A 25,534-nucleotide genomic window follows, 5' to 3' on the forward strand; every position below is an offset into this window, starting at 1 on the left:
GCAATTGTAAGTCGCTTTGGATAAAAGCTTCAGCTAAGTGAGTAAATGATAAATGATAATTAAAGCAAGGATAATTTTTCAGTAAATTTAAAGATTTAAGGAGATGATTATGCAGTACACCACATTTTGTTTTAGCTCACAGTTAAGTTTTTCACCAGGCCAGTTTTAACACTGGGTTCAGCAATGTTACACATTTGTCATTTTGAAAGTGGTTTGCACCATATCTAACCCTGGGGTATGAAACCCTGCTGAATTGCTGTGCCAAAAAAGTACAGTGTGAAACAATGCGGTACTAGAATGTTAGACAGCCAATCATAGACGATACAATGCCTGTCTCATTAAATATTCATGAGCTCTGCACAGATACCACTGTTGAATCAGATCGAATGCATTAATATTATGAACAGCAGCTATGCTAATTATCTCCCATCTGCTTTTCTGCTGTTATCTTGGGACGCTAGTCCCGAGGTAAATAGCGTTCGTCAGCTCCGGTTTGTATCCAGCCTCTCATGGAGACCTCAGATGCCCCAACACCTGCGATAAGATGACTAAACGCCTGTGAAGAGACGACTCAACGCCGGCGATATGTTATGCCCTAAGTTACTACATGATTAACTATATTTTTTTTCTATGTACATTTCTGAAATGCACATTCTGTAAAGCTGCTTTGAAACAATAAGTATTGTAAAAAAAGCGCTATACAAATAAATTTGAATTGAATTGAATTGAATACTTTCATGCGCTGTTTAGTTTAAGTGACAAAATGTCAACACATTAACTGAAGTGATGACATTTCCATAAATGAAGCAGATATTAAAATAGGTTATGTACTTGTTTCATGCCATATATTGCCTGATCTATGTTATTAAACCTCATAAACATGCAAATAAGAATCTTAACCCAGGGTTTACAGTGTAAAATTTCAAAATCTAAATCTAACAGACTGCGCCCAATTAATGACTACTGAAGGTTTTTTTTAATTTTTTTAATTGATTGATTAAGATAAGAATACAGATGATAAACGGTTTAGAGAATCAATATATGTGATCATTTTAATTAATATATTTCCTCACTTCTACTCACTTTTCTCTTTTTTCCTCTCTCCCTCATCTTTCACCCAGTCTGGCAGGAGCCCTATTCTATTTAGTCAGGAATCCCCTTTCCTCTAATGAGCTTCGGTTTGGCAGCAGAGAGGAGAAAAGGGAGGGAGGGAGGGATAGTGACTCCAATCCCTGAGGCTGCTGTTGTTTGACTGTACATCCCCGGGCCTGCTTTCCTGTCAACCAGCATATTTAAGCTGTTGTTTCCCTTTCCCTTTTCCAGGTTGGTGAGAATGGGAAGAGAAGGAAATGAGGGCAGGATATAAGAAAATGAGCATCTGTTGTGGGCAGAGCGATAAACGCCGAATGACTATGCATAATTACATCTGCAATGCGTACATTAACAGCTTCCCCCATGAGCGAAAATTTAATCAAATGATACGGTGTTAATCCGATAGGATTAAAGGAGACTGTTATCATAACATTGCACGTCTCCATGGTGAAATACAATAAGGGGAGTCTTGTCGAACCGGTCCCGTGAAAACAGGGAAAGCGAACACCGCGGAAGATCTCATGAGGTCCACTTACCGAAGGCCCCGCCGCTGTAGTGACCACAGTCTGTGTGTGTGTCAGGAAAAGATAGCGAGACACACTGGGCCGTGTAAATCTCAGCTCTGATGGAGTAAATCGGAATCTGAGAGAGAGTTTTAAGAGTCTGAGTGGAAGAAGGGAGGACTGAGGCCTGATAAGGGGGATGAGAGGGTGAAGGACAGAGCGAGAGGAGCAGGTCAGGGTTTGCTTGTTTTCTGCACAATGCTATTACAGTCAGTCCTGCACCTGCCTGCCTCCTCTCCTCTCCCCTCCCCTTCAATCTCTCTCTCTCTTCACTTTTTCTCAGCCTCACGTCTCTCCCTCCAGAATTTATTTTCTTCCTGCTGCTTCTGCTTCTTTTTTTTCTCTGAGCCTGTCTCCGGTATAAAGTGAGTTTGTTTACAATGTTGACAGTGCTAACAGCAAACTGAAGGCTAAAGGTCAGATTCACACACATACACAAACTTTCAAAACACCCTTTCATCTTTCCTCTCCACTGTTTCACTCACTGTTCAGTTGCAGAACTGAAGAGTTTTTATATTCCCTTTGCAAAAAAGTACTGGTACAGTGATAGTATCAGTTGGTAAAACCAAGGGACTTCAGTATAAATGTACAATATATTGGGGACCATATCAGAATCATAATATTACTGTATTTTTTCACTGGCATTTTTTATTGCCATTAGTCTGAAATGGCCAAAAACTGTAATGCAGATTATATATATATTTTGTTTATATAGATTACAAAAAGTATAAAAAAAATCCTGCTATAGATCATAATGTTTTGATGCCTCATTTTAGGTTTTCATATAGGATCACAAATAACAAGGAAATGTGATGCTAAATGCAAATAATACAGCGCAATCAACTAATCGTGCATTTAGGATAGCAAAATAAGCATTATCTCCTCAATTTAAAAAGTTGACATGTCTATACATGCAAATGAGATTAACTAATTTAAAAATGGATTACAGGTTTGGTCCTATGTTGGGTCGCCACTTTTTTCCAAGCAACATGCAAGATATTCATAATATCGGCCAATGGATCACCAACAAAGTATATTGTTATACATTTTAATGAAAATATTAAAAACTTTGCTTGTTTTATCATGTTAATAACTGTACAACTGTGTCATTACAGTTTATGAAAAGGATCCATATATGTGACCCTGGACCACAAAACCAGTCACAAGAGATTTATACATCATCTGAAAGCTGAATAAATAAGCTTTCCATTAAAGGGATAGTTCACCCAAAAATTAAAATTCTGTCAGTATTTACTCACCCTCATGTTGTTCCAACCCCGTAAGACCTTCGTTCATCTTCGGAACACAAATTAATATATTTTTGATGAAATCTGAGAGCTGGATCACTCCTCCATACTCCTCCATAGGCTTCTTCAGGGATTGAAACTTGCCAGCCCCGAAAAGTCATTAAAGACATTGTTAAAATAGTCCAAGTGACTACAGTGGCTCAATCTTAGGTTTTTCAGACGACGAGAATACTTTTTGTGCGCAAAAAACAAACAAAAATAACGACTTTATTTCAACTATTCATTTTCTTCTCTCTGGACCTCGAGTCAGTTCACTAGTGTAATGGCGTAAGCTTCTGTTGTTGTACGTCACACGCTTCACCCACATGACCAGCGTCGGCAGATAGTGAGCCTACGTGTGACGTAGCTCTACGCAATCATACTAAGTTAACTGACTAGAGGCCAACAGAGAAGGAAATGAATAGTTGAAATAAAGTTGTTATTTTTGTTTGTTTTTTGCGCACAAAAAGTATTCTCGTCGTTTGATAAACTTAAGATTGAGCCACTGTAGCCACTGTAGACTATTTTAACAATGTCTTTAATGACTTTTTGGGGCTGGCAAGTTTCAATCCCTGAAGAAGCCTATGGACTAGTATGGAGGAGTGATCCAGCTCTCAGATTTCATCAAAAATATCTTAATTCGTGTTCCGAAGATGAACGAAGGTCTTACGGGGTTGGAGTAACATGAGGGTGAGTAAATACTGACAGAATTTTCTTTTTTGGGTGAACTAGCCCTTTAATGTATGTATGTTAGCATAGGAAAATATTTGTCCGAGATACAACTATTTGAAAATCTGGAATCTGATGCTTCAAAAAAAAACCGAAACATTAATAAAATCGCCTTTAAAGTTGTCCATTTATGTTCGCGATTTTGCTGCATCCAATTTTTTTTTTTAAATATATATTTATGGTAGAAAATGTACAAAATATCTTCATGAAGCATGATCTTTACTTAATATCCTAATGATTTTTGGCATAAAAGAAAGATCGATAATTTTTACCCATACAATGTATTGTTGGCTATTCCCACAAATATATTCATGCTACTTGTGACTGGTTTTGTGGTCCAGGGTCACATATTGGTCATTGTTCAGTAACATTACATGACTGCTGAATTTGTCAAAATAAATATTATATATTAAATTATATTACATTATTTTATATTCCAGTGTGCTTAAAGAACACCATCAATGATATTATTATGGTACCACTATGTCAAAAAACATGATAATACCATACCATTGCACTTTTTTTTTGTTTTTGCCAATTTCCTTGTTATTCTCCTCTCCCAAACAATTTTTATCAGTGTATTTCAGTGTATGGAGGGGATTTATGTATGATTATGGCTGGGTTTAGACTGGCGGGACAAAACATGACATGCCATCATCCCCCGGGACTGTCTGTACAGGTTATCAGTGTCTCAAAGCAAAAACAAAGAGCTAAGCCTCTGGTATAAAACCACTCTTCCATTTTATCCCTCCATTTTGCTTGCTCTCCTCCACTACTATACCAAGCCCTCTGTTTCACTCCCTCTCTTTTCCCTATTAGGGCGGATTAGCTTTAAAATGCTTGAATGACCGTGAGTAAGTGGAGGGTAACGAGTCACAGTCTTACAGGCGCTTGGGGTTCGTGTCTCTAGCTCTGTAACTCAGGGCATTGAGCGTGTAAACAAGTCAGAGAGTATGACAGAGGGATCGATACAGCTCATGGCTAGCTTATCCATCTTATCCCCGTTAGTGCAGCTCACTGTACCTTTAATGATTCCACTTCTCTCCTGTGCAATTACAGCATAGATTCACATCATTCCTCATCTTTCTACTGTACTCTCTGCCTTTCTTTTCATCCTCTCCATGTCGAGCTGTCAAGGTCTTGTGAGCCACTTTGATTGATTAAAACAGAGGGTCACCTAGCACAGAGAACGCTAAAACACACAACCACACACACAGTCACGGAGGGGCACTTGCAGACCTTTAATCATTTCGGCAGGAAATTAAATTTGTTGGGAACTGAACTTAATTACGCGAAATATTAGCAACAGAGCATGTGAGCAGTGAAGGCAGGGTTGTGCTAGTGTTTTTTTTTTTTTAAGTCTAAGTAATAATGACTGTTTGACAGTGCATTATGCTGTAAATTAGATGACAACTTACAAAATAAATATATAGACACAAAATAGGAGTATGAGTTTACACTATATGATTTGATTATGTGAGAAGAAACCACAGGGTGCTACCACCAAACTAATCAAATAAATGCAATATTAAAATACAAATTAAAAACAATATTAAATGTTATGTAACTATTATTTGTGTATGTGTGTAAATATATATATATATATATATATATATATATTATATTTAATTATTTCGTAAAATATTTGGAAAAAATATATAACATTCAAATATACAGTTTAATAGCCATTTACAACAATATTTTACTGCAGGATGATGCGATTGACTAATCAGAATCAAGTATTCCAGACTGCCATATAATGATGAAATGTAGACGCCTGTGTTTTATTTCACTCTAAAACCATTTTGTTACCTCTCCATCCTATGCTTAACACGTTAACAGCCTATAATGCAATTGCACATCAGCAAAATTTCACTACAGGTTAAATAATGGTTAATGGAGCAGTTTCATAACCATATTAACGCATCACTCTCACAAATGTACGGAAATTGCACAAATATGATTTTAGTTAATATGTCTGGTGCTCATGATATTTGATAAAACAAACAAAAAATCATCCTGAAAGAACTTTACAGAGGAGCAAACCTAAGGTGAGCGAGGGAAAGGAAATGGAAAACCTTCAGCGATGATGAAGTGAACTGATTACGGACTGCTTTTAGTCCTTGGACAAGGAAAATTGTTGATTCACTCCACTAATATAGTCTGATTACCAACACAACACAAAAACTACTTTGTGTTTGTGTACGTGTTGAGTGCTGAAAAGGCCTTTCGTGTTAACATCTTGCCTCATACGTAATGCGCACACATGAGATAACACACTCACATGTTAAACATGTAATCACATTTTATACAGTGTGTTTTTGCATTATCTGACAATAGGGGTGTTTGCTTTCATTACCTGCGTCAGTTCTGAGTTCTGTGTCATGAGCAGCAACATTCCACAAACTGCATACATATATGCAAAGAAGTTTGAATTCCATTCATATTGATGTAACAGATAGGACGATAGCACTGAGACACAGATAAACCGATTGGATAGACGAGTGTAGACACATGAGTTGCCCACAAAAACATATCCCCTGTGTATCTGTATGGGATATTCAAACCTAATCTGTCCAATTATGAGACACCTGGCACATATCAGTCTGTTAACACACACACACTCAACCAGCATGTCCACTTGCCCTTTCCACCTTGTCGCAAAAAGGGGTCGGCTATAACTATTCATACATACGAAATCAGAAAAAAAATAATTCTTCCTGCTTTGTATCCACTGGGAAAAGCACTAAATTTGAAGGGCGGAGAGGCCAACAATGGAATGTCAACAAGTTTACAAGCAGGGGGTAATTGTCTTTGTAGGACAGTCACTAAGGGGACAGAGATAGATGGGGAGGGTGCGTCCCCTAAGATGGACTGAGACGGGTGGCGGGGTCTAGGGTGGGGTCAGATCAGGTCAAGCACAGGCCTGTCTTTATTGACTGCATTAGGTTCAATCTGACATTGCTGGAGGTTATAAAGCAGAGATCAGAGTTAAGACATAAGAGAAGAGACAGAACACCCCACATAAAAACCCTCATTAAAGTCAGCATGAAATCGAATTTGACCCGATTACTTTATTATTAGACATTTCTGCAGTGTGCATTAATACAAATGATTAAAATATAATAACTTGCTTCATCTTTTCCCTAATGCCAAATGTCTTGCTTAATTTTGTAATTCTCCACTCCAACCACTTGGCTCTAATTTGGTATATGAAACCAACATTTTTGTGATGTAATCAAGTCCCAATTAATCATGTCCCACCTGTTTTTTTTTCTCTGTGAATATTCTGCCTCGCTCTGAAATATATCAGAATATAAAAATTAAATGAGTGTTTTAAATTACTTTATTACGTGAGACGACGGAGACCACGGAGTGCTACAAGAATCAGGTAAAATGGAACTGTTCTAGAGAATATCCTGTCCCACTCAGAAATACACTGGGTGCTGAACAAAGTTTCATGTTGACTTATATTTAGGATAAGAAAAGCAGTCTAATAAAACTAGTTCAAATTAGCAACATAGAAAACTTAATGAAGAGCAAGGGTTTAAATCCATTCCATGGAATTTCAAAGATTTCCCCTCCAAAGCTAGCATTTAAACACCTACTTTTTACTGAATGATAGTAAAAGCACATTAAAAGTTTAACAACAGAGCAGAGCTCTGCCTGTGCGAGCTGCGGAACAGATTGAGATCTGCAGTGTGAACTGAAGAATGGTCCTTATCTGCATTAGACATAACACGTCTCAACCTGCAGGAGCCAGGAACTAAAGAGATGAGGGGGGGGAGCGTCAGGGATAGAGCACTAGAATTAATGACAAGAGCCAGAAAAGTCTGTAAACACAGAAATGGAGATGAAAATGGAGTGTCAGTACACACGCACACAAAATAAGGGAGGTGGAGTACAACATCATGCTGAGGACCACACATGGAATCCATGACACCAACCCAGACTGAGATATTCGCACACATATTGTCTCATGGCTGTTTAAAATCTGTCACTCAACATCGGATGTAGAGACAAGGGTTCCTTAAGGCTGTGGATACGATATAAGGATCGGATGTACATGTTATTGCATCTTCCTCTCTTTTTATGATCACAAATTCTCTATTTCTGGGACGCTGCTTGTTGCTCACACCACCTTTCATTAATGCTGTTGTCTGTAAACACACCTTCATCTCTGAATCCGCCCCTCAGATCAGACTCCCGACATTCCACTACCTACTGAAAACACTCCTTGATTTACCTTCCTTCCCTTAAAAATAATATGGATTCCACACGGTTGGTGTCTTGTATGATCCATAAGGTCTTTGACTTAATATTGTGGATACATGCACAAAGACACAGTATGAAGGTTTTGTTTTGTCACATACAATGGTCAAATGTACAGTTTAATGTCAAAATACAGACATATTTGACTTTATCTTTTTGACAATTGTTCAAACAGAATCGAGTATTCCAGAGTTGCATGTAATAATGAAATGTATGTATTTTCTGCCCATACCAAACACAATGACAGACAAGGGCAGAGCAATAATCAGATCAAGATCAGCTGGAATACTAATTCATTACTTCTTCAATAAATACACAAACATACAGATACAATACTGCTCGTCACACAGATAGAACTGACAATACATCCACGCGCCTAATTCCTCAAAATAGACTAATAAACACGGGCATGAAGAGGACCGAGGAGAGACAGGCCGGGCAGTTCATGGTCTGCTGAGGATCAGATAAGCTTAAAGTCAAAGAGTAAAGAGAAAACAAAGACATGAAGGAAGAACCAGCATTGCCAGAAAGAAAAAAAAAAGATGTTTATCATTAGGGCAGCAGGTGACATATTATCGCTTTATTCAGAATTCCAGCTGGACAGGGAGAGAAGAACAGAACAAGAGAGAAAGAGAGAGAGAGAGGGGGGGGGGGGGGGGGGGATGGGCAAATTTGACTCCAGGAAATAAAGCTTACATTCCTCAATGGACATCAAAACTGAGAGGTTGGGGTCGTCTTGAATTATAGCATAAAATCCAGTCTGGACAAAAAAAACAACAACCTGTTTTTGTAAGTTAAATTGAATTGTATAACATGAATACATGAATACCCCCAAAGCAAACCCCCTTGAAAGTCATTGTGTAATGCAGCCATGTTAAATCTATGGCTTCTAGCAACAGTGGGAGTGATATCTGATTCTAAAAGGAAAACAATGAGGAGAAAAGCTAAAAAAATTAAAATAATAATAATAAACTGAACAGGCTGCTCAGCTTCAACTGTTCTGGCAGGACAGACAGAACCTTGGGCATGTGAAGATAAGGATAGTCGGAGAGAGCTGAAGAGGAGGGCAGTGAGCTGGAACCTTGGGTGAAAGAGAGCGATAAGAACAGAGGCTACTGCTGTCTCCTGTGTTCCATTGTTTCTTTTGCAATTCAGAAACAATTAAAATCAGAAGAGTAAAGTCGCTAAACAGCCACTTTCACACTCAGTATATGAACTCAAAAACAAAATCTTGTGCCATGTTACCTGATTTGCACAAACCCGAAGAGTGCTACTATGATGCAGACAGCACATGAAAATAAACAACACTATCAGTGGGTGCAAACAAATTCTTCTTATTCATTTCCAGATAAATTATGAAGAATGAAGAACCTTCCACAAATGCAAACATGATAACATTAACTTCTTTTACTTTGATAACAGTGGAAGAAGTGTGACACAGCGCTCAAATATAATAGGTTTTTGTAAAACATGATAAAAACAAACTTTAAAATTAAAAGAGCGTGATCTAATCTCTGTCTTTCTTCTGTGCTGTGATCCATTGTCTGACTGGTAAGGTAGGTGAATAACCACACATCTTACATGAAAAGGAATGTAAAGGTTTATCCACTAAACATCACACAAACACGCAGTCGTGGTGTCTGGAGCTGTGCACAGTGTGTGGAAGAAGGAGAGGAAAGTGTCAGTCATGAAAACTAGTCTTTCTCTGCTCTATTAGACCTGTAACTAAATCCCTAAAGAGCTACTGTGTCATGAACAATTTGTCTAGGACCCCAGGGGGTAGCTGTTTGTATCGCCTGAACACAAAATGTATAATTAAACATTTGTGTGCAGTATAGGATAAGCTAGCAGGCTAAACGGCTAAGAGTGTGCTAATAGTAAGCTGTGCAGTAAGCTTGCAAAAGACAATATATACTTTGATTATATACTATTATACACTGAACAAAATTATAAACGCAACACTTTTGTTTTTGCCCCCATTTTTCATGAGCTGAACTCAAAGATCTAAGACTTTTTCTATGTACACAAAAGACCTATTTCTCTCAAATATTGTTGACAAATCTGTCTTAAATCTGTGTTAGTGAGCACTGATCCTTTGCCGAGATAATCTATCCAACTCATAGGTGTGGCATATCAAGATGCTGATAAGACAGCGTGATTATTGCACAGGTGTCTTAGGCTGGCCACAATAAAAGGCCACTCTAAAATGTGCAGTTTTACTGTATTGGGGGGTTCGGGGGGGTCTGGGGGGGTCCGAAAACCAGTCAGTATCTGGTGAGCACCATTTGCCTCACGCAGTGCAACATCTCCTTAGAGCATAGAGTTGATCAGGTTGTTGATTGTGGCCTATGGAATGTTGGTCCACTCCTCTTCAATGGCTGTGCGAAGTTGCTGGATATTGGCAGGACCTGGAACACTCTGTCATATACGTCGATCCAGAGCATCCCAAACATGCTCAATAGGTGACATGTCCAGTGAGTATGCTGGCCCAGCAAGAACTAATAATTTTGTTCAGTGTATGTGACAATTTAAAAGACATTAATGATCATAATAGCAAATTCAAACAAGATACATCATAAATGTATTTAGTATGATTTATAATCAATTCAACAGGCAAACTAGCTGCGTCTGAAGTCACATATACTGTCTAGACATTTGGTGTGAAACATACTTCGATGTATGAATGAAATTCAAACGTACTACATCCGCCATGTTGTCAGTGTCATGTGATCTACCAGTGTCAGTTGCGTCGCTACACTGCCTTCCACAACTCCACTCCCATGGCCTCATTAGATAGTAAAGTGTCCATCGAATGTGCACTCCAGAATCTTACTGGAAGTAGTATATCACCTGTTTTTTGGGGATTTTTTTACACTTTGATTTCGACATACTATTTTCACATATTATATACTATTATAATAGGCATACGCGGATGCAGCATCTATCTTTCATACATCGGTACTAAAACTCTTCTGGAGAATCTAACTTAAACTAGTAGCTGTGTTTTGGAACATGATAACTGGTTTCTAGCTGGTCAAAGCTATAGTCAGTGTTATTTTAGTATACTATAGTATTTATTATTTTGAATTAGCATTTAGTTTTATATTTTGAGATTTCATCTTAGTTTTAGCAATTTTGTTTTGCCGTTTTGTTATACATACCCGGTGAACCAGCAAATAACTAGCTTGAATCAACTTCAACCAACTAAAACCTAGCAACTGTGTACCATGTTCCAAAACAAAGCTTCCATCTTAGGCTTTTCCGACAGGGAACACACCTGGAGAAAATTGCACCGCCCCAGGCTGTGTCCTAACCTTTCTTGGGTAAAGTGTGGATTTTAGGATGTTTGCTGAAGGTAGGGGTTTACAAGGCTGGAGGGGGCCGGGGTTGGTCCATGTCCAAGCAGGTATGAGGAAGAGAAAACAGAGTGACAGAAGAAAAGAATAGAAAACACCCATCTGTCGCCTTAAAAACAGGGGGTGCAGAGGGAGAAAGGGGGCAGGGTGTTGGGGCAGTTTCTGCCTGTCTGTCACTCAATCTGCACCCTCTAGATTTTTGCACGTGCGATCTGCTCCATTCTTTATAAATAAATGACACGGCAGGGGCTTGAGGAGTCATGCCTTTAAAACGTGTTTTTTTTTTTTTTGAATGAATGAATGAATGAATGTATGTGTGTTTGTGAGGGCTCACGGTTACTGCCCCAGAGCAGTTTCATCCTGTTTTGACTTCATTGTTTAGTTGTATGTTTGATGTCAGGCTTGAGCTCCTCTCCAGACAAACCAACACAAGATGCCAACTCTACCGTAACACATAGCACTTTGTGTAGGGAGATTGTTTGACTGAAACAGAGCAATGATCCAAGCAAATAAGAGAAGTGGAACGAAAGAGACGTTGGGAGAGAAAGAGAGGGAGACTGCCGCCAGACATGCCAGTGAGTTTGTGTAAGCTGATCTTTGGAGCCATGAGTGTCCAGCTGTCTCACTCCCTCTCTGTCACTCCATCCAGAGCTCTACACAACATGTAAACTATCATTCCCAGAGACAGAAAGATGGAAATATCAAGAGAGAGTGAAAAGAAGAGGGAGCAACAGAAAAAAATACAAAGAACATACAATCTTGCCTGTTCATTAATTAGTGTTTCAATCGTAGACCTTATTAGATGTCATATGTAATCTGGCCCAAACAAAAGCATCCAAAAAAACATAACCATATTTTTCATAATTTTAATGATATTCAGTATATCTAGACATTTATCTGTATGCTCTGAAATTACTTAAAGGGATGATTTTTGATCGGCTAAACCAAACAGCACTTCAAAAAAATATACTGTTACACAAGAACTTAAAATAAAGTAAAAAATCTAGTTCAAAAAAAGCTTTCCACAGTGTTTCCACACTGTTTTTCACTGAATGAAAAGGAACAATTGTATTTATTTTTATATTGAAATACATAATAATAATAATAAAATAGTATTATATACACCACTTTAAAAATACATAGTGATAAACTAATATTTATAACTTTCTTAAATACATGGAAAAAAAATGTCATACAAGTTTTCTGAACAGCAAGCTTCTAATTTTTGATATGGGACACCCACAAATTTTAGATGGACCCTCAATCCATTTGTCCAGCACATACAGGAAGCAGATGGAGAGATGGGTGGGGATTCTAGCAGATCATGGGGTAGAGGAGGTTGACTTTGACATTGATTACACCACCTTGTGTGTTGGAAGGGGTGTGTAGTAGTTAATGCCAGGACATGTTGCTGGTTGATGCCACCTGGCCATATAGCCGAGATGGCACAGCTGACATTGGTTGGCACTGCTGCCCTCACCATGGAAGCACCAACAGGCAACCCCCGCCTTCCCCTGCCCGCTCTCGTCCTCCCTTTCTCACAGATCCATGGCAGATCTGATCACCAGCTGGTACTGCTATCGTTATGCTGGGACCTCCCAGGCATTCCACTTCCTATTTTTAAATACAGTTAAATCCAAACTCTTCACTGGAATGAAAAAAGACCATTTTCACACGCTCCTGTTTTGATAGCAATGCACCACCGACACAACTCTAATATCAACACATGCATATTTCCACCTCTAATATCAACACATGCATATACATACTGTAATACTATTTATGTCAAAACTCGTTCCTGAAACACAAACACTGTCAACACACTTAAACTTAAAGGGGTTGTTACCGCCAAAACGAACATTCTGCCATCATTTACTCACCCACGTAATATATAATTCCAAACCTGTGACTTTTTTCTTCTTCTGGGGAACATAACATAATTTCTGAAGACTTTTTCTATGCAGTTACAGTCTATGGATACTGGGGCCTTCAAGCTCCAAAAAGGACCATGAACGTATAATAAAAGCAGTCAATTCGATTGATGCACTGTATAAGTCCTTTAAAATGTGAGAAACAAACCAAAACTGATTTCAAAGTGCAAATCAACTGGATCATTGAGTCTGTGATTTGAACTCAGCCAGTCAGACTGAAGAAATCATTGAGACAGGTTTCATGAATCAGATCAACACATCCTACTCAAATAATTAATTCACAAGTTAGACATCACCACTTCTCATTAACTCTCATTAACAAAGCTATTGTAGCTTCAGAAGATTTGGAATAAAATGCACCAGTCACATGGGTCACTTGTTTGATACTTTTAATTGCTTTTGGTCCCTTTTGAAGCTTGAAAGTTTCATTTCCCATTCATTGTACAGTAGCTGCATGCCATAAAGCATAAAGCATTGAGAAAACAGTCAGTCATGGCACAATGTTAAATTTTTGGTGAATTGTCCCAAACCAAGGAAAACAAAGTGACGTTTGACTTTTACTAACACAGAATCCTCTCCTCAAAACAAGGTATCCTCCTCATTCTGCAATATGTTCCCTTTCTGTTCCTCAATCTTTCCAACTCCATCGCTCCCTTCTCCCCTCGTTTCCCCCGAATCCAGCCCCTCACTCCTTGTTTTTTTCTTTCTATCATTACCCCCTCCCACCCCTCTCTGCGCTTGTTCTCTCGCTGTGTCTAATCACTCCGCATTAATACCTGCATTCCGGCAGCCCCAGGAATGTCTTAACAATGTAGCCTTGTCCTTTAACTGCTGCACAGGTACAAGAGCATGTGTGTGTGTTCGTGCGTGTTTGTGCGTGCGTGCGTGCGTGTGTGTGTGTGTGTGTGTGTGTGTGTGTGTGTGTGTGTGCGTGCGTGCGTGCGTGCGTGCGTGCGTGCACGCGTGCGTGCGTGCGTGCGTGCGTGCGTGTGTGTGTGTGTGTGTGTGTGGTCACATGTATACAGAAAGTGAGAAGACATAAATTAACTTAAATGCCCTGGACCCACATGACCAATCAATAAATAAAATAAAATAAAAACACTACAATTCAAACTTTTGGGGTCGGTACAATTAAAAGTTACTTTTTTTTTTTTTAAGTTTGATAGCAGTTTCTTTCAAAAACTTTTTAAAAATGCTCACCAAGGCTGCTTTAATCAAAGCTACAGTAAAACACCAATATAATACATATATAATAATGAAATATAATTACAATTTAAAAGAACTGTTATTTTAAAATGTAATGCATTCCTGTGATGACAAAGCTGAATAATTTGCCAATTGACTTTCATAGATTTTTTTTTTTTTACACAGTATAGAAGTCAATGGGGCCGGTCAACTGTTTGGTTACCCATATTCTTCAAAATATCATCATATATATGGTTATATATGTCAAACTTAATTCCACAGCCATCAGCTGCATTTTGATAAGTACTCATATTGGATTTTATTTTCTGTTCTGATTATACTGGCTTGTATATATGACTTTTTTTATGACTTATATGATGTCACCATTTGCAGAATAGTGACTGAGCAGCTAAAGAGAGGAAAAACAAAAAGAGAGAAAAGGAAAGGGGCTTCCCCCAAAGGAAAAGGAGAGACGTTAACAAAGCAAGTGAGAATAAATGAAGGACAAAGGGAAGGGAAGAGCAGTGTGAGAAAGTTGCCTTCAGCCCAATGATGTACAGTATCACACTCACAAACGGGCAACACAAGCATTTCAAAGAGACAGGGAGGGAGGGAAAAATCTCCAGATCTACCATCTGATCCAGGATGGATGATTTTAATGAACATGTGTCCTCTGTTCTCGCTCCGTCAGCCCTCCCCACTGCACCAGTCAATATGCGCCCACACGCCCACTCCTACTCCCACTCCAACTGTTAATTGACTAGGGAATTCCACGTGCCTGTCACCATGATTACTTGGCAGGGAAAGGAGGGGTTAGACTGACCGCTGACCCAAAAATGTTCAGGCAAGGTGTGGAGTCACAGCCGCCACCGTCAGCGGGCGTACCACACCCCATATGAGACACAAGGAGGACCAAAGACACCAACAACACCAACAAAGTCCCTCAAACATATGCCCAACAGATTCTATCTTCCAGTGTGTGTCGACATCTTCCCAAAATAACAGTCTAATTAAGTCTGTCTTAAAGAGTCAAAGCCCTGTGTGTCTTAGTGCAGAACCATTTCATGAGCTTCTGTGTTTTTAACTAACTGAACTAATCCATCGTAAGCCAAATGCCACCGTTGTCTGTTTAATTGTATTTTAAGAGATTCTGGACTCTGTGAGGAATAGACAGCAAACAAAGAATTACTGGCCCTCATGAAAGTTAAATTTGATCGCACAAAGCCCATATCCTTTGATAATACATAACAAGATTTTCATTTGTGCTACATTTTAGTTCTCAAAACTCAATAAACCAGTATATTATGATCTTCTGAGATCCTGATGCTGGTAAAGAAATATCCTTCCCAAAAGAGTTGCAGCATAATGTGAATCTTAAAAACTTCATCTGTGTTCTCTGCAAATGAAAATTACATCCAAAACCAATTACTGTCCATTAATAAGATTTAATTTGAGAGCAAATGGATGGCTACAACCTTTAAGAAGTGACAAGGTATGAAACCTGAAACTCAATAGGAAATGTAGCCTGTCAGTAATGCTGGTATACCGTACAGGGAAATAACTGATTGGTTAAGATTATGCGAGGGGGAGGGGGGTTGGGGACCAATGCTGGAGCCCCGCAGGCCTGAATATGATTATCAAGCTGTGTGTCAATCAGAAAGGCAACAGAATTAGAGTTGGCACTGTGGTCCTTGGGGTCCATCAGACCACCTTCCTGATTCGCTATCGGCCAGGGACACTCATTAACCACAAACTAAAGCAGAGTACTTGCTAATCTACAGGGATAAAGGGTAGATTCTCCAAGCACATTCTCTTCGAAGGAGAGAGAATAAGAGCAACCCCAAAATAAATCATTTTCTAAATCATGTTTTCCACGGAAAATGTATAAACATCTTTAAAATCAGATAAATGTATTTAAGAAGCAAAATTGCATACGAATGCATAAGATAAACAATTAAGTTTATTAAGAAATTAAAAGAAACAATTTTCTTTTCCCTGTTTGAAAAATAAATAGGCTCTTTTGAACTTTCTATAAATCAAAGAATCCTGAAAAATAAATTATCAAAGTTTCACCAAAAATATTAAGCAGCACAACAGTTTTCAACATTGATACAGAGATTTCTGTAAAAAAAAAAAAACCTTTCAAAATCTCTGACTCCAAACAGGTGTTGTGTGATATATACAGTATATATACTCTAAAGTCTTAAGAAGTCATTTGTAATTTTGCTAATGAAGTACATTTATCATGTTATTTTAATGATGTTAACATATTCTCAGTGGAAAACGAGATAAAAATACTGATCAAGAAAGTGAATTTTTAAAGAGCAAGAGCAAGAAGTTGGTAATATAAGCCTTCAGCTCCTTGGTATATAACTTCTTCAAGTGTTGGTCATATTTAAACTCATGTTCACACAGGTTCCACAGCATACAGGACAGCGAAGCGTGTGTTACAGAGACAGAGCAGGCTTTGGGGGTTGAGGTTGAGTAAAGCGATAGACACTCTTCTCCGGCAGGTAATCACCTGAACATGTGTCTCCTGAATGAAATGTGATCTGTCACCCAATCTCAGCGTGTGAACGGGGAAGCCCCAATCTCAGAAATTCAGACCCAAATGTCTGTCTGACTCGCACACAATCCCTCAGGCCACGTAACGTGCAAATATTATAAATGTTTTTTTACACATTTGAATGGCCAGAAACCACCTTGCTATTTTGCAGCATTTTTCAATCATGTAATATAATGTACCTCAGACACAAACATACTCCCAAATGAACTCCATCAATTTTAAATTCACCAGAGGGCCTCGTGGTGCTTCACGGGTCAAGCACTATTAAAGCAACAATGCGGCTCGTCAAACAGTGTCCATTTTCGTTGAAGAGGTTAACAATGCTCAGCTAACCATTAACCAGATAAAAAAAAATAAAAAAGTCAAAATAGTGTCTCAAGGAAAAAAAATGTCCTTCATGTTAAAGGCACACACTGTGCAAAATGGAGAAAGAATGATTGTGAAGTAGATTGCTGATGATAAATCACAGTCGGAAACACACAACCTGGACGTCTAGTTTCACCCACTGAACTATGATTCATTCAAACAATATTTAAACAGTGATAAACAAAATTTTAATGTGTAAGTGAACATCAAACAAGAACCAAACTTTTTACATTTCTCGTAACTGAACGATCTGTGTCTATATTTTTCAGGTGGTGCGAGTGCAAACAAAAGATCAGGATTACAAATAGTGTTTGTGTGTGTGTAATCTTCAGCAAGACCACATCTTGAAGGGTCTGTCGAGTGCGGGGCAGTGAATAGCTCAGCCTGGGGGGTGCGCTCGACTAACCAAACAGCCGTAAGCTGAGGGCTATAAAGGCTTTTCTCTCCCTTGCGTCAGAAGACTGTTCTCCAGGGAATGTTTGCCAGCTGATAGTATGAAGACAATGGCCACAGTCTGTGTGAGGAAAAGGAAGTTTAAAGAGCTCTTAAACAAGCAGTTTCAACAGGTCCAACTGAGTTGTGACCAAATGACCAATGGCGAGAAAGTAGCTTGAGATATACATTGTGTATTTTGGATGATTTTGCTGGTGTTATAAAAACAAATAGTTGTTTTAATTCGCCATTGGACAGTCGCTGCATGCGGATTGATACAAATGGTGAAATGGTTAAAGTGCTATTACTGGGTGAATATCTCACAGCTGGAAAAGGCTCTCAGCCAATCAGATTCTAGAACCAAATACATGTGAAAATATGAATATGTTAAATATGTTTTAAAAAAGTGTAAATAAAAAATATATAGCCTATATACATATATATATTTTTTTATTATTATACGGGGTACTGGCCAAAATGATGCCTGGCCTAGGAAAATTGACATCTTCACCCTTGTTTCAAATCTTATTAAAAATGTGTTAAAGATTGTGTGCATATTGTGTATAGCTGTGCTTGGATTCAATTGTTTTATTTGTGATAACGCAATGAAATATGCCAAATTCTTCAGACATCATTTTTGGCCAGGCGGTCATACAAAGAAATTATGCAAAAACAAGAAACAATAACCAATATTAATAACTGATTATGTTGCAGTTAATGTATGGGTCTTCCTATGAGATTTTGTTTTTGCCAAATTATTTTGTCAGATAAACACTTGTTCTAATCCTCATGTTTACAATATTAAATATATATTTGTATATAATATTACTATATAATATTTATGGATATATATATTTTCAAGTATTTTTATATTTATTTAAATATTAAATAGTTTACGTAAAATATAATTTTTTTAACTATATTGCCCAGCTCTATGTAATTAAGCCACAGATCACCGATGACAGAAGACAAGCTGTAGAAGTGCATCAAGATGAAGCATTTCTTGTAAGCCAAATCCCAAAACACTGCTAGGAGAAACAAATCAATGCAGAACAACTAATGTCCATCTTCAAATCGATACTGGTATAATAGAGCTAAGGGAGATGTGGCAATGTACTACAAGATGGCCGATAGTACAGCATGACCTAAGTTCCTCGCTAAAAAAACAATATTTTCCCCAAAAGGAAACCCATCAGCCCTGAATCCATTAGGAATCCCTGAGAGAGGCCTCAGGATTTGCGTTGGCCAATCGCCCTTACAATCTCCACAGCTAAATGGATCAGCCGCTCTTAACCTCGTCTCCCCAAAGAGCCTCTGAAGCACCTATTCTTCAAAGCACTGTGCCCCAACACACAGATGCAGCTTTTCACTATGCCTCATATCCTTCGGCTCCCCACTTTAGTATCAGACCACTTCAACATCCTTCACAGAAAACAGCCATCACACTCACACACACACACCATATCTTCCACATACTGTTTATTGTATGCCACTAATAACAGCCTTGAAACTGCAGCCTTGGAGAAATCAAAGGGCATCAGGCTACCGAACTTCCTCAATCTCTGTTTCTGCCGTGCCAGGATGCTTTGTAGTGTGGGCAGGGTGTTTGAATGCTGAAGGACTGGGCAGGACCCAGCTTTCATGAAAGATGGGAGGATTGGTGGGGGGCTTGAGTGCAGACAGAGAAGAAGAGGGGAGGAGAGATGGAGAGATGCTGCTTTTTTATGAAAGAATGACTCAATCAGAACTGGTTATAAATTCTGAGTGAAAGAGCTCAGCAGGTCTGCGTGAATAAATTCTTTCCTGGCATTACAGATTCTATATAGACATGCTGTCTGTCCTTTCGGTCAGCCTCTGTGTACGAGGCAGTTATATATGCCGGAGCATGCACAATACCAACCGTAAATCACAGAAAACATCAATGGTCACCCACTGATCGCAAACGGCACCGCCATTACTGAAAACAAAGAGAAAGACTAACATACACAGAAGCAGGCCAGACAGAGCTAATCCACAGCATTAAAACTCTCAGTGTGTGTTGTGTATCTGTGAGTGTAACATCTGCAGCAGCATCAGACCAGTCAATACGATTACATTCACTTCAAAAGTTAAATTTCAGGTAGACCAAAAGAATAATCTGTCTTTTTATAGTCTAGCCCAACTGAAAATTATTTAAAGACATAGTTCAGCCAAAAATGGCAATTCTGTCATCATTTTTTCCAAACCTGTATGACTGTTTCTTCTGTTGAACACAAAATAAGATATTTGTGAGAATTTTACCAGGTACTTATGCTAAAAAATGTTGATTTTGTATTATTAAATATATAAAACATCATATACAAAATGATTTTAAATTATAAAGCTTTTCCACGATTGCTATCAGAATTGTTAAAAATCAAACACAAGTATGCTCAGATGTCTCATTAAAGATAGAGGAAGCTACAGAATCAATTGTTTTAGTTTAAAAGTGAAATACTTTAATATTGACAACCTTCATTAAAAACAATGCTAAATTATATTCAACCTGTATATATTATAAAAGTAAAAAGTAACACATTTATGGTTTGGTGTTGATAAAAGGGTATTTGCACTTTACTGGTATAGTTGTGGGGATACCCAAGACCAAAAAGATCAAGAAATACTGGTTTAGATGATATTAAGATGAAAAGATGGGCTGCTCAGTATCTCTCATTCAGAGCGACCATGTGGTTGCTGCTGCTTTGTGCCAGCAAGCAGTGAGCTTTCCTCAAACCGGCTGCCAAAAGAACTGCTGCCAATCCAAAAACAAGCTTTCATGATGGGTCTCAAAACAATTAAAACAAGCCCACAGACTCTTGATTATTATTTAAGGTGTTATGAACCATTTAGACTTTCTTCTAAGAAGTAACACCATGTGTCCCAATATGCCTACTTCCCTAAGTGAAAAACTTCCCTACTACATAAGTGAAAAAGAGTAGCCTACATAAAAAGAGACGTATATCTGAATCCACAATATAAAAGAATAGGCAAAAAGGATCCTACTACTTCTGTCGAGATTGCAAAGTGTGCATAGTTTGGACACTTTACTATCCCATAAGCCCACAGGAGAGAAGTTGTGAATCAAAGAAGCGAATCAAATTGTGATTGTGAATCAAATTGATGCTGCAGGTCACGTGATGAGATGTATTAATTTCCTCAATTTAAATATGCGATTTCAGGTGCAGCTACAATTATTCCAATCTATAAATGGCATTTTTTTTTGATAATTAAGTCTAATTTCCACATTCTACAGGGTCATGAGGCTGTTAGACCACTAAAATGTGACCTATGTGTAAAAAACTATCTATGGTCTAGCAGATAAGTGCCATATTGTGATCTTGGATCAAAACCATGTGTGTTGTGGTTGCGTGACTTGCTTTCACTGGCAGCCTGTTCGTCCATCTGTGCCGAAAGAAAGAGAGGCAGAGAAATAGAGACGGGAAAGAAAGAGAGAGAATCTGGGGGGTTGAAGAGTCAGGGGGCGAGATGTAACCTGTCCCCTGCTGAATGCTTCTCATTCCAAGCAGTGACTCCCCCCTCCTCACGGGCATGAATCACCAAGCTGATCCGAGAGACTGGGGCCCACAGCAGAGAGCCGAATCACACACTTTACCGCCTCTTTCCACCGCTATCATCATCACCGGCCAAATTAGCACCTTGAGTTGGAACAGTTACACAGCGTGTGCGTGACTAGCTTTATGCCAGGTGTGTGTGGATGGATAGCTATAGGAGCTTTGAGCTTGGAGAGGCAACCTCATACATAAGATTGGCTTTTATCTGTTGGCCCAGCACAAAGAGAAGGTTTTAATTTGAAGCCTCCTAATGCCATAATAATTACTGCCGGCTGCAGGGGGTGATGTGTGTGCATGCTCACGTTTGATGCCGCTCCGGTTGGGGAGGTTCTGCTAAGGAGAAAATTTAAGCAAGGAAATGAGTGCGGGAAATAGACAAAGAATGGAAGCGTGCTGTTTCTGCGCAGCTCCTTAAAACTCAACTGACAAGGTGTCTCAACAATTTTTTACGCCACCTACTGACATCCCACCACGATCAAATGAGCAGCCACCAAGGTACTGCACCGATACCGCCTCAGGATACTCAACTATAGGGATTGAAAATGCAAATAATATTGTTGAAATATCACATGAGAGGTTATTGCTTTGGTATCAGTGCTGGTGGTTACAGTAACAAGGTCATGTGGCTCCGATATGAGGCTGGACGGGAACCATTTTAAATGCTAATCACTGAGACTTCCATTATAAGGCAAATTATATGAAAGCTCTAGCAGAGGCTGGCACACCTCTGGGAGAGGTAGGCAACAAATTGAAATGAACGGGCAGAGTTCCAGCGGCTGTCATTTGGCAGTTAAACGCTACAGATCAATTGAAATGTGTGCCCGGAAAGAGGATAAAGTCATCAAAACAGGTTTTCCAGAGGACACGCACAAAGGATGCATGGAGATGCTGCAGTGTTTGTGGAAGTGTAGCGATTTTCAAATCCACTGAGCTTGAGAGGTCACGGATCATGTGGGACAGGTATGATCATCAGATCTGACAGATATTGGCATCAAAAGAAAGTAACTGCAGATCCCATGATCAGCCCAATTAAAGGACAAAAAAAGGGAATTCTTAATGACGTTTGAATTAGAGAGAGAGAGAGAGAGAGAGAGAGAGAGAGAGAGAGAGAGAGAGAGAGAGAGAGAGAGAGAGAGAGAGAGAGAGAGAAAGGGGGGGGGGGGGGACAGCTACAGAAGAGAACATCTCAGAGGACCTGCTTTCAGAGCAACAGAAGCATCACTGATCAGTGCATTCAACCTCAACGCAGCAGCCTGGAGACTTGACTGAGCTCATCAGAAAAAACACTTCATCTGTCTGTTGCTCCACATGTATTTTCAAACTCTGGACAAGAGAAGAGTCTCAAACAATGGAATGGTGCAGAGGGATAGGTTAGGTAGGTAAAAAAAGGACTTCCGATAGCCGCAGAACTGAAAGAAGGTGAGAACACTGGAAGAACCAGATCCACAGTAAGGGAGGGGAGCGAGAGAGAGAGTCTTAAGAGCAGACAGAAAGATAAAAGTACCTCTGGGATGGAGAAGAATGTATGCCTGGGAGGGTTTTTTAGTTTTTAGTTTATTTTTAGAGCGAGCTTCTTTATATGAATGTTTTTACTCACAGTCATGTTAAAGTGGAAAACAAGTCAAATAGCCTGTCATAAATTTAAATTTGGTTTCAAAATTAAATCTTATCCACAAGTCAAACAGTGTACTACTTTGAATTTAAGCTTCATTTTAAAAGTGGTAATACATCAACACATATGTTAGAGAGGTGGTAAAGACGGTCAGTCTGAGGCGGAGCTAGAGGAGGGGCTGAAACAATATTGGTCAAAGGCAGCCAAACACTTCTAACCAGAACAAAACTACTAACTTGAACCGCAGGGTGCAGACAGTTACGGCCCAATGACCTTAGCACAAAGCAGGTTCATATATTCTGACAGAATACTAACAGATAGTATATGACTTCTATCAGGCTCTTAATAAAATAGTTAATTTGGGGGAAAAATAATAATTTAACAAAGGAATATTGATAGTTGCGTTCATCAGAAATTGATTTTTCCAATGTAGGCTATTTGTCACAGAAAAAAATGTTCATGCATATTCCCATGTTTTAACTCCGCAATTTGTATTGTAGGCTACATAAGATAATAGCACAGCAGCACACAATTCTGTACATGGTAGTTTTACATCTACACAAGATTTCTGTAATAAATTCAATAAACAGTTTAACTAGTTTTAAATGTCGAAAATTGTGAACCGCGTTGTAAACAGAAGGTGACGAGTTAACAGATTTCATTTAAACCATTATTTTAGAATATATTATCTGATTAAAAAAAATCTAAGAATGAGGTTGTAAATCCAAATTTCAATAACGCGTACTAATAATAATACTGACGTGATATGAATTTGGAGTCTGACAACCGCACACTTGAACTCGATGAAAGCAAACGCGTCTATCCGGCGACAGCGCGCGCGGAGCAGGAGCGATCCTCCACTCCTCAAAGACCAAGACCAGTCCAGGTTAACCCTTGAACCATTCCCTGACTTAAACATGAACAACAGACCCTCATAGACGCCGACAGCCACGAAATAACCTGTTTATACGTCCTCCCTAAAGTTCCTTTCGACATTTCAACTTGCCCTCACGGTAACAGGTTGTTCCAAAAGGCAACAAAAAAGTAACCTGCTCTTTATTTATTCCATTCAAACAAGCCATTTACGTGTTTAAACAGAAAATTATTAAGTGAAGCTTGTGATTTGTTAAACAAAACAATAACTTGTGCTTTTAATTAGCCTATAGTAAAATCACAAATTTCCTAAGTATTCTCATTTGTAGCCTCCTTACCTTGCAGCGCTACAGCAAGCAAGGTGCAGCAAACCCCGAACCGTCCCAACATCGTTCTCTCCATAGTTGCGTATTAACTTGGCGTCTTTGTTTCGCGTCGCGTCGTTGTATTTCTCTGCAGCGTCTCGTCTTGGTACAGCTCCTTCACGAACACACGCAGCAGTCTAGTGCGCTCCCCGTCCTTCTTGGCGCAAGAAATCTGATGCGGATGGCAGTGACTTGGCTGATAGGCTATATTTGCACAAAAGGTGACCGTGCTCCCCTCCCCTCTCCACTCTCTTCCCAAACGAGTAAAGTGCTACTGGAGTGAACACATACAGCCAAGAGACGAGAAAGACTTTTGCACGGTAGATTATTAAAATAAAAGGTGATACTATGAATAAAAATGATGCAATATAAGAATAAGATTAATTTTATTGTCACAGGGCTGTTTTGATGCTCTATAAATATGTAGTATGCTAACTTACTCTTGCACAAAACGTGGGGGTAAACATAAACGTGTTGTTGGTTATAGATTACAGGTTTTGATTGATAAGTAGCCTATTTACGTGTATAATTCTAGCTCTTCCATCGGTTTAGACAATGCATTTGTGTGTCCCTTTGGAAATAGTCTCTAAGCCCACACTGGGTTTCAGACAGGCATTCCTGGGATAGCTGGAACAAAACAGCTGCTTCACTTTTCTCGGGGCAAGAGTTTTGGTGTGCGGGAGAGAGAACGCGTTATCGAACCCGATAAGAGGAGAGGGGCTTGGAAAATGGAGTAGTTCAAAGTGATGAAAGAAGAGGAGAGAGAAGACAGGAAGGTGGAGCTTTTGTGTTGGAGGGAGAGGAGGTAGTGTGATATATTCAGCTGTGTCATTCATTACTGTTATTTTGCACTATTCTTGGGTCATGACAGCACAGCAATGTATTAAACTGCCTTTCTCATGACGCCTGAAGTGACTATTTGCACTTCAAAGTTCACATAGACTCCGGCTATGCACAAGTATTGCTTTAGCTATACTCATAACGCCTAAAATCCAGTGCAATGCACAGAAGTTAGGGAATATTCAAAGGCTCAACACAATTAGATACAACACAACAGAAAATGTCCACAACCAAATAAAGCTGCAACACAACAGAAATGCTCTACAACCGTTGTATTGGTAGTAGACTGACTTACTACAGGTGACTTTTTCCCAATACCTCCCTTCAAGTATTTACACCACAGTAAACAATATTTTTTTAGGAAATTTCTGAAAAAGTTTTTTTTTCTTTTATCATGTTTCATAGGTTGTAGTTCCTATTAACCAGACTGACTTACAACAGGTGAAATTATGCCAATTGCTCCCTGTATGCACAGT

General features: G+C 39.0%; 1 protein-coding gene across 6 annotated transcripts in view; it reads right to left on the minus strand.

The window, feature by feature from the left end:
• Positions 1 to 24,449, minus strand: part of bcam (basal cell adhesion molecule (Lutheran blood group)) — a 68,117-nt gene extending 43,668 nt beyond the window's left edge. For 3 of the 6 annotated variants that reach the window (XM_077211538.1, XM_077211523.1, XM_077211554.1), the window contains exon 1: positions 24,192 to 24,435. In XM_077211538.1, coding sequence (XP_077067653.1) covers positions 24,192 to 24,255 — 64 coding nt within the window. In that variant the 5' untranslated portion in view covers positions 24,256 to 24,435. Of the gene's footprint in view, positions 1 to 24,191 lie in introns of all 6 variants that reach the window. The other 3 variants (XM_077211552.1, XM_077211547.1, XM_077211531.1) reach the window with 2 other exon arrangements.
• Between the last annotated feature and the right edge of the window lie 1,085 nt (positions 24,450 to 25,534).

The sequence above is a fragment of the Siphateles boraxobius genome, unplaced genomic scaffold, assembly GCF_051911475.1.
Source record: "Siphateles boraxobius isolate OS27281-9 unplaced genomic scaffold, OSU_SipBor_1 12, whole genome shotgun sequence".
Classification (NCBI taxonomy): Eukaryota; Metazoa; Chordata; class Actinopteri; order Cypriniformes; family Leuciscidae; genus Siphateles; species Siphateles boraxobius.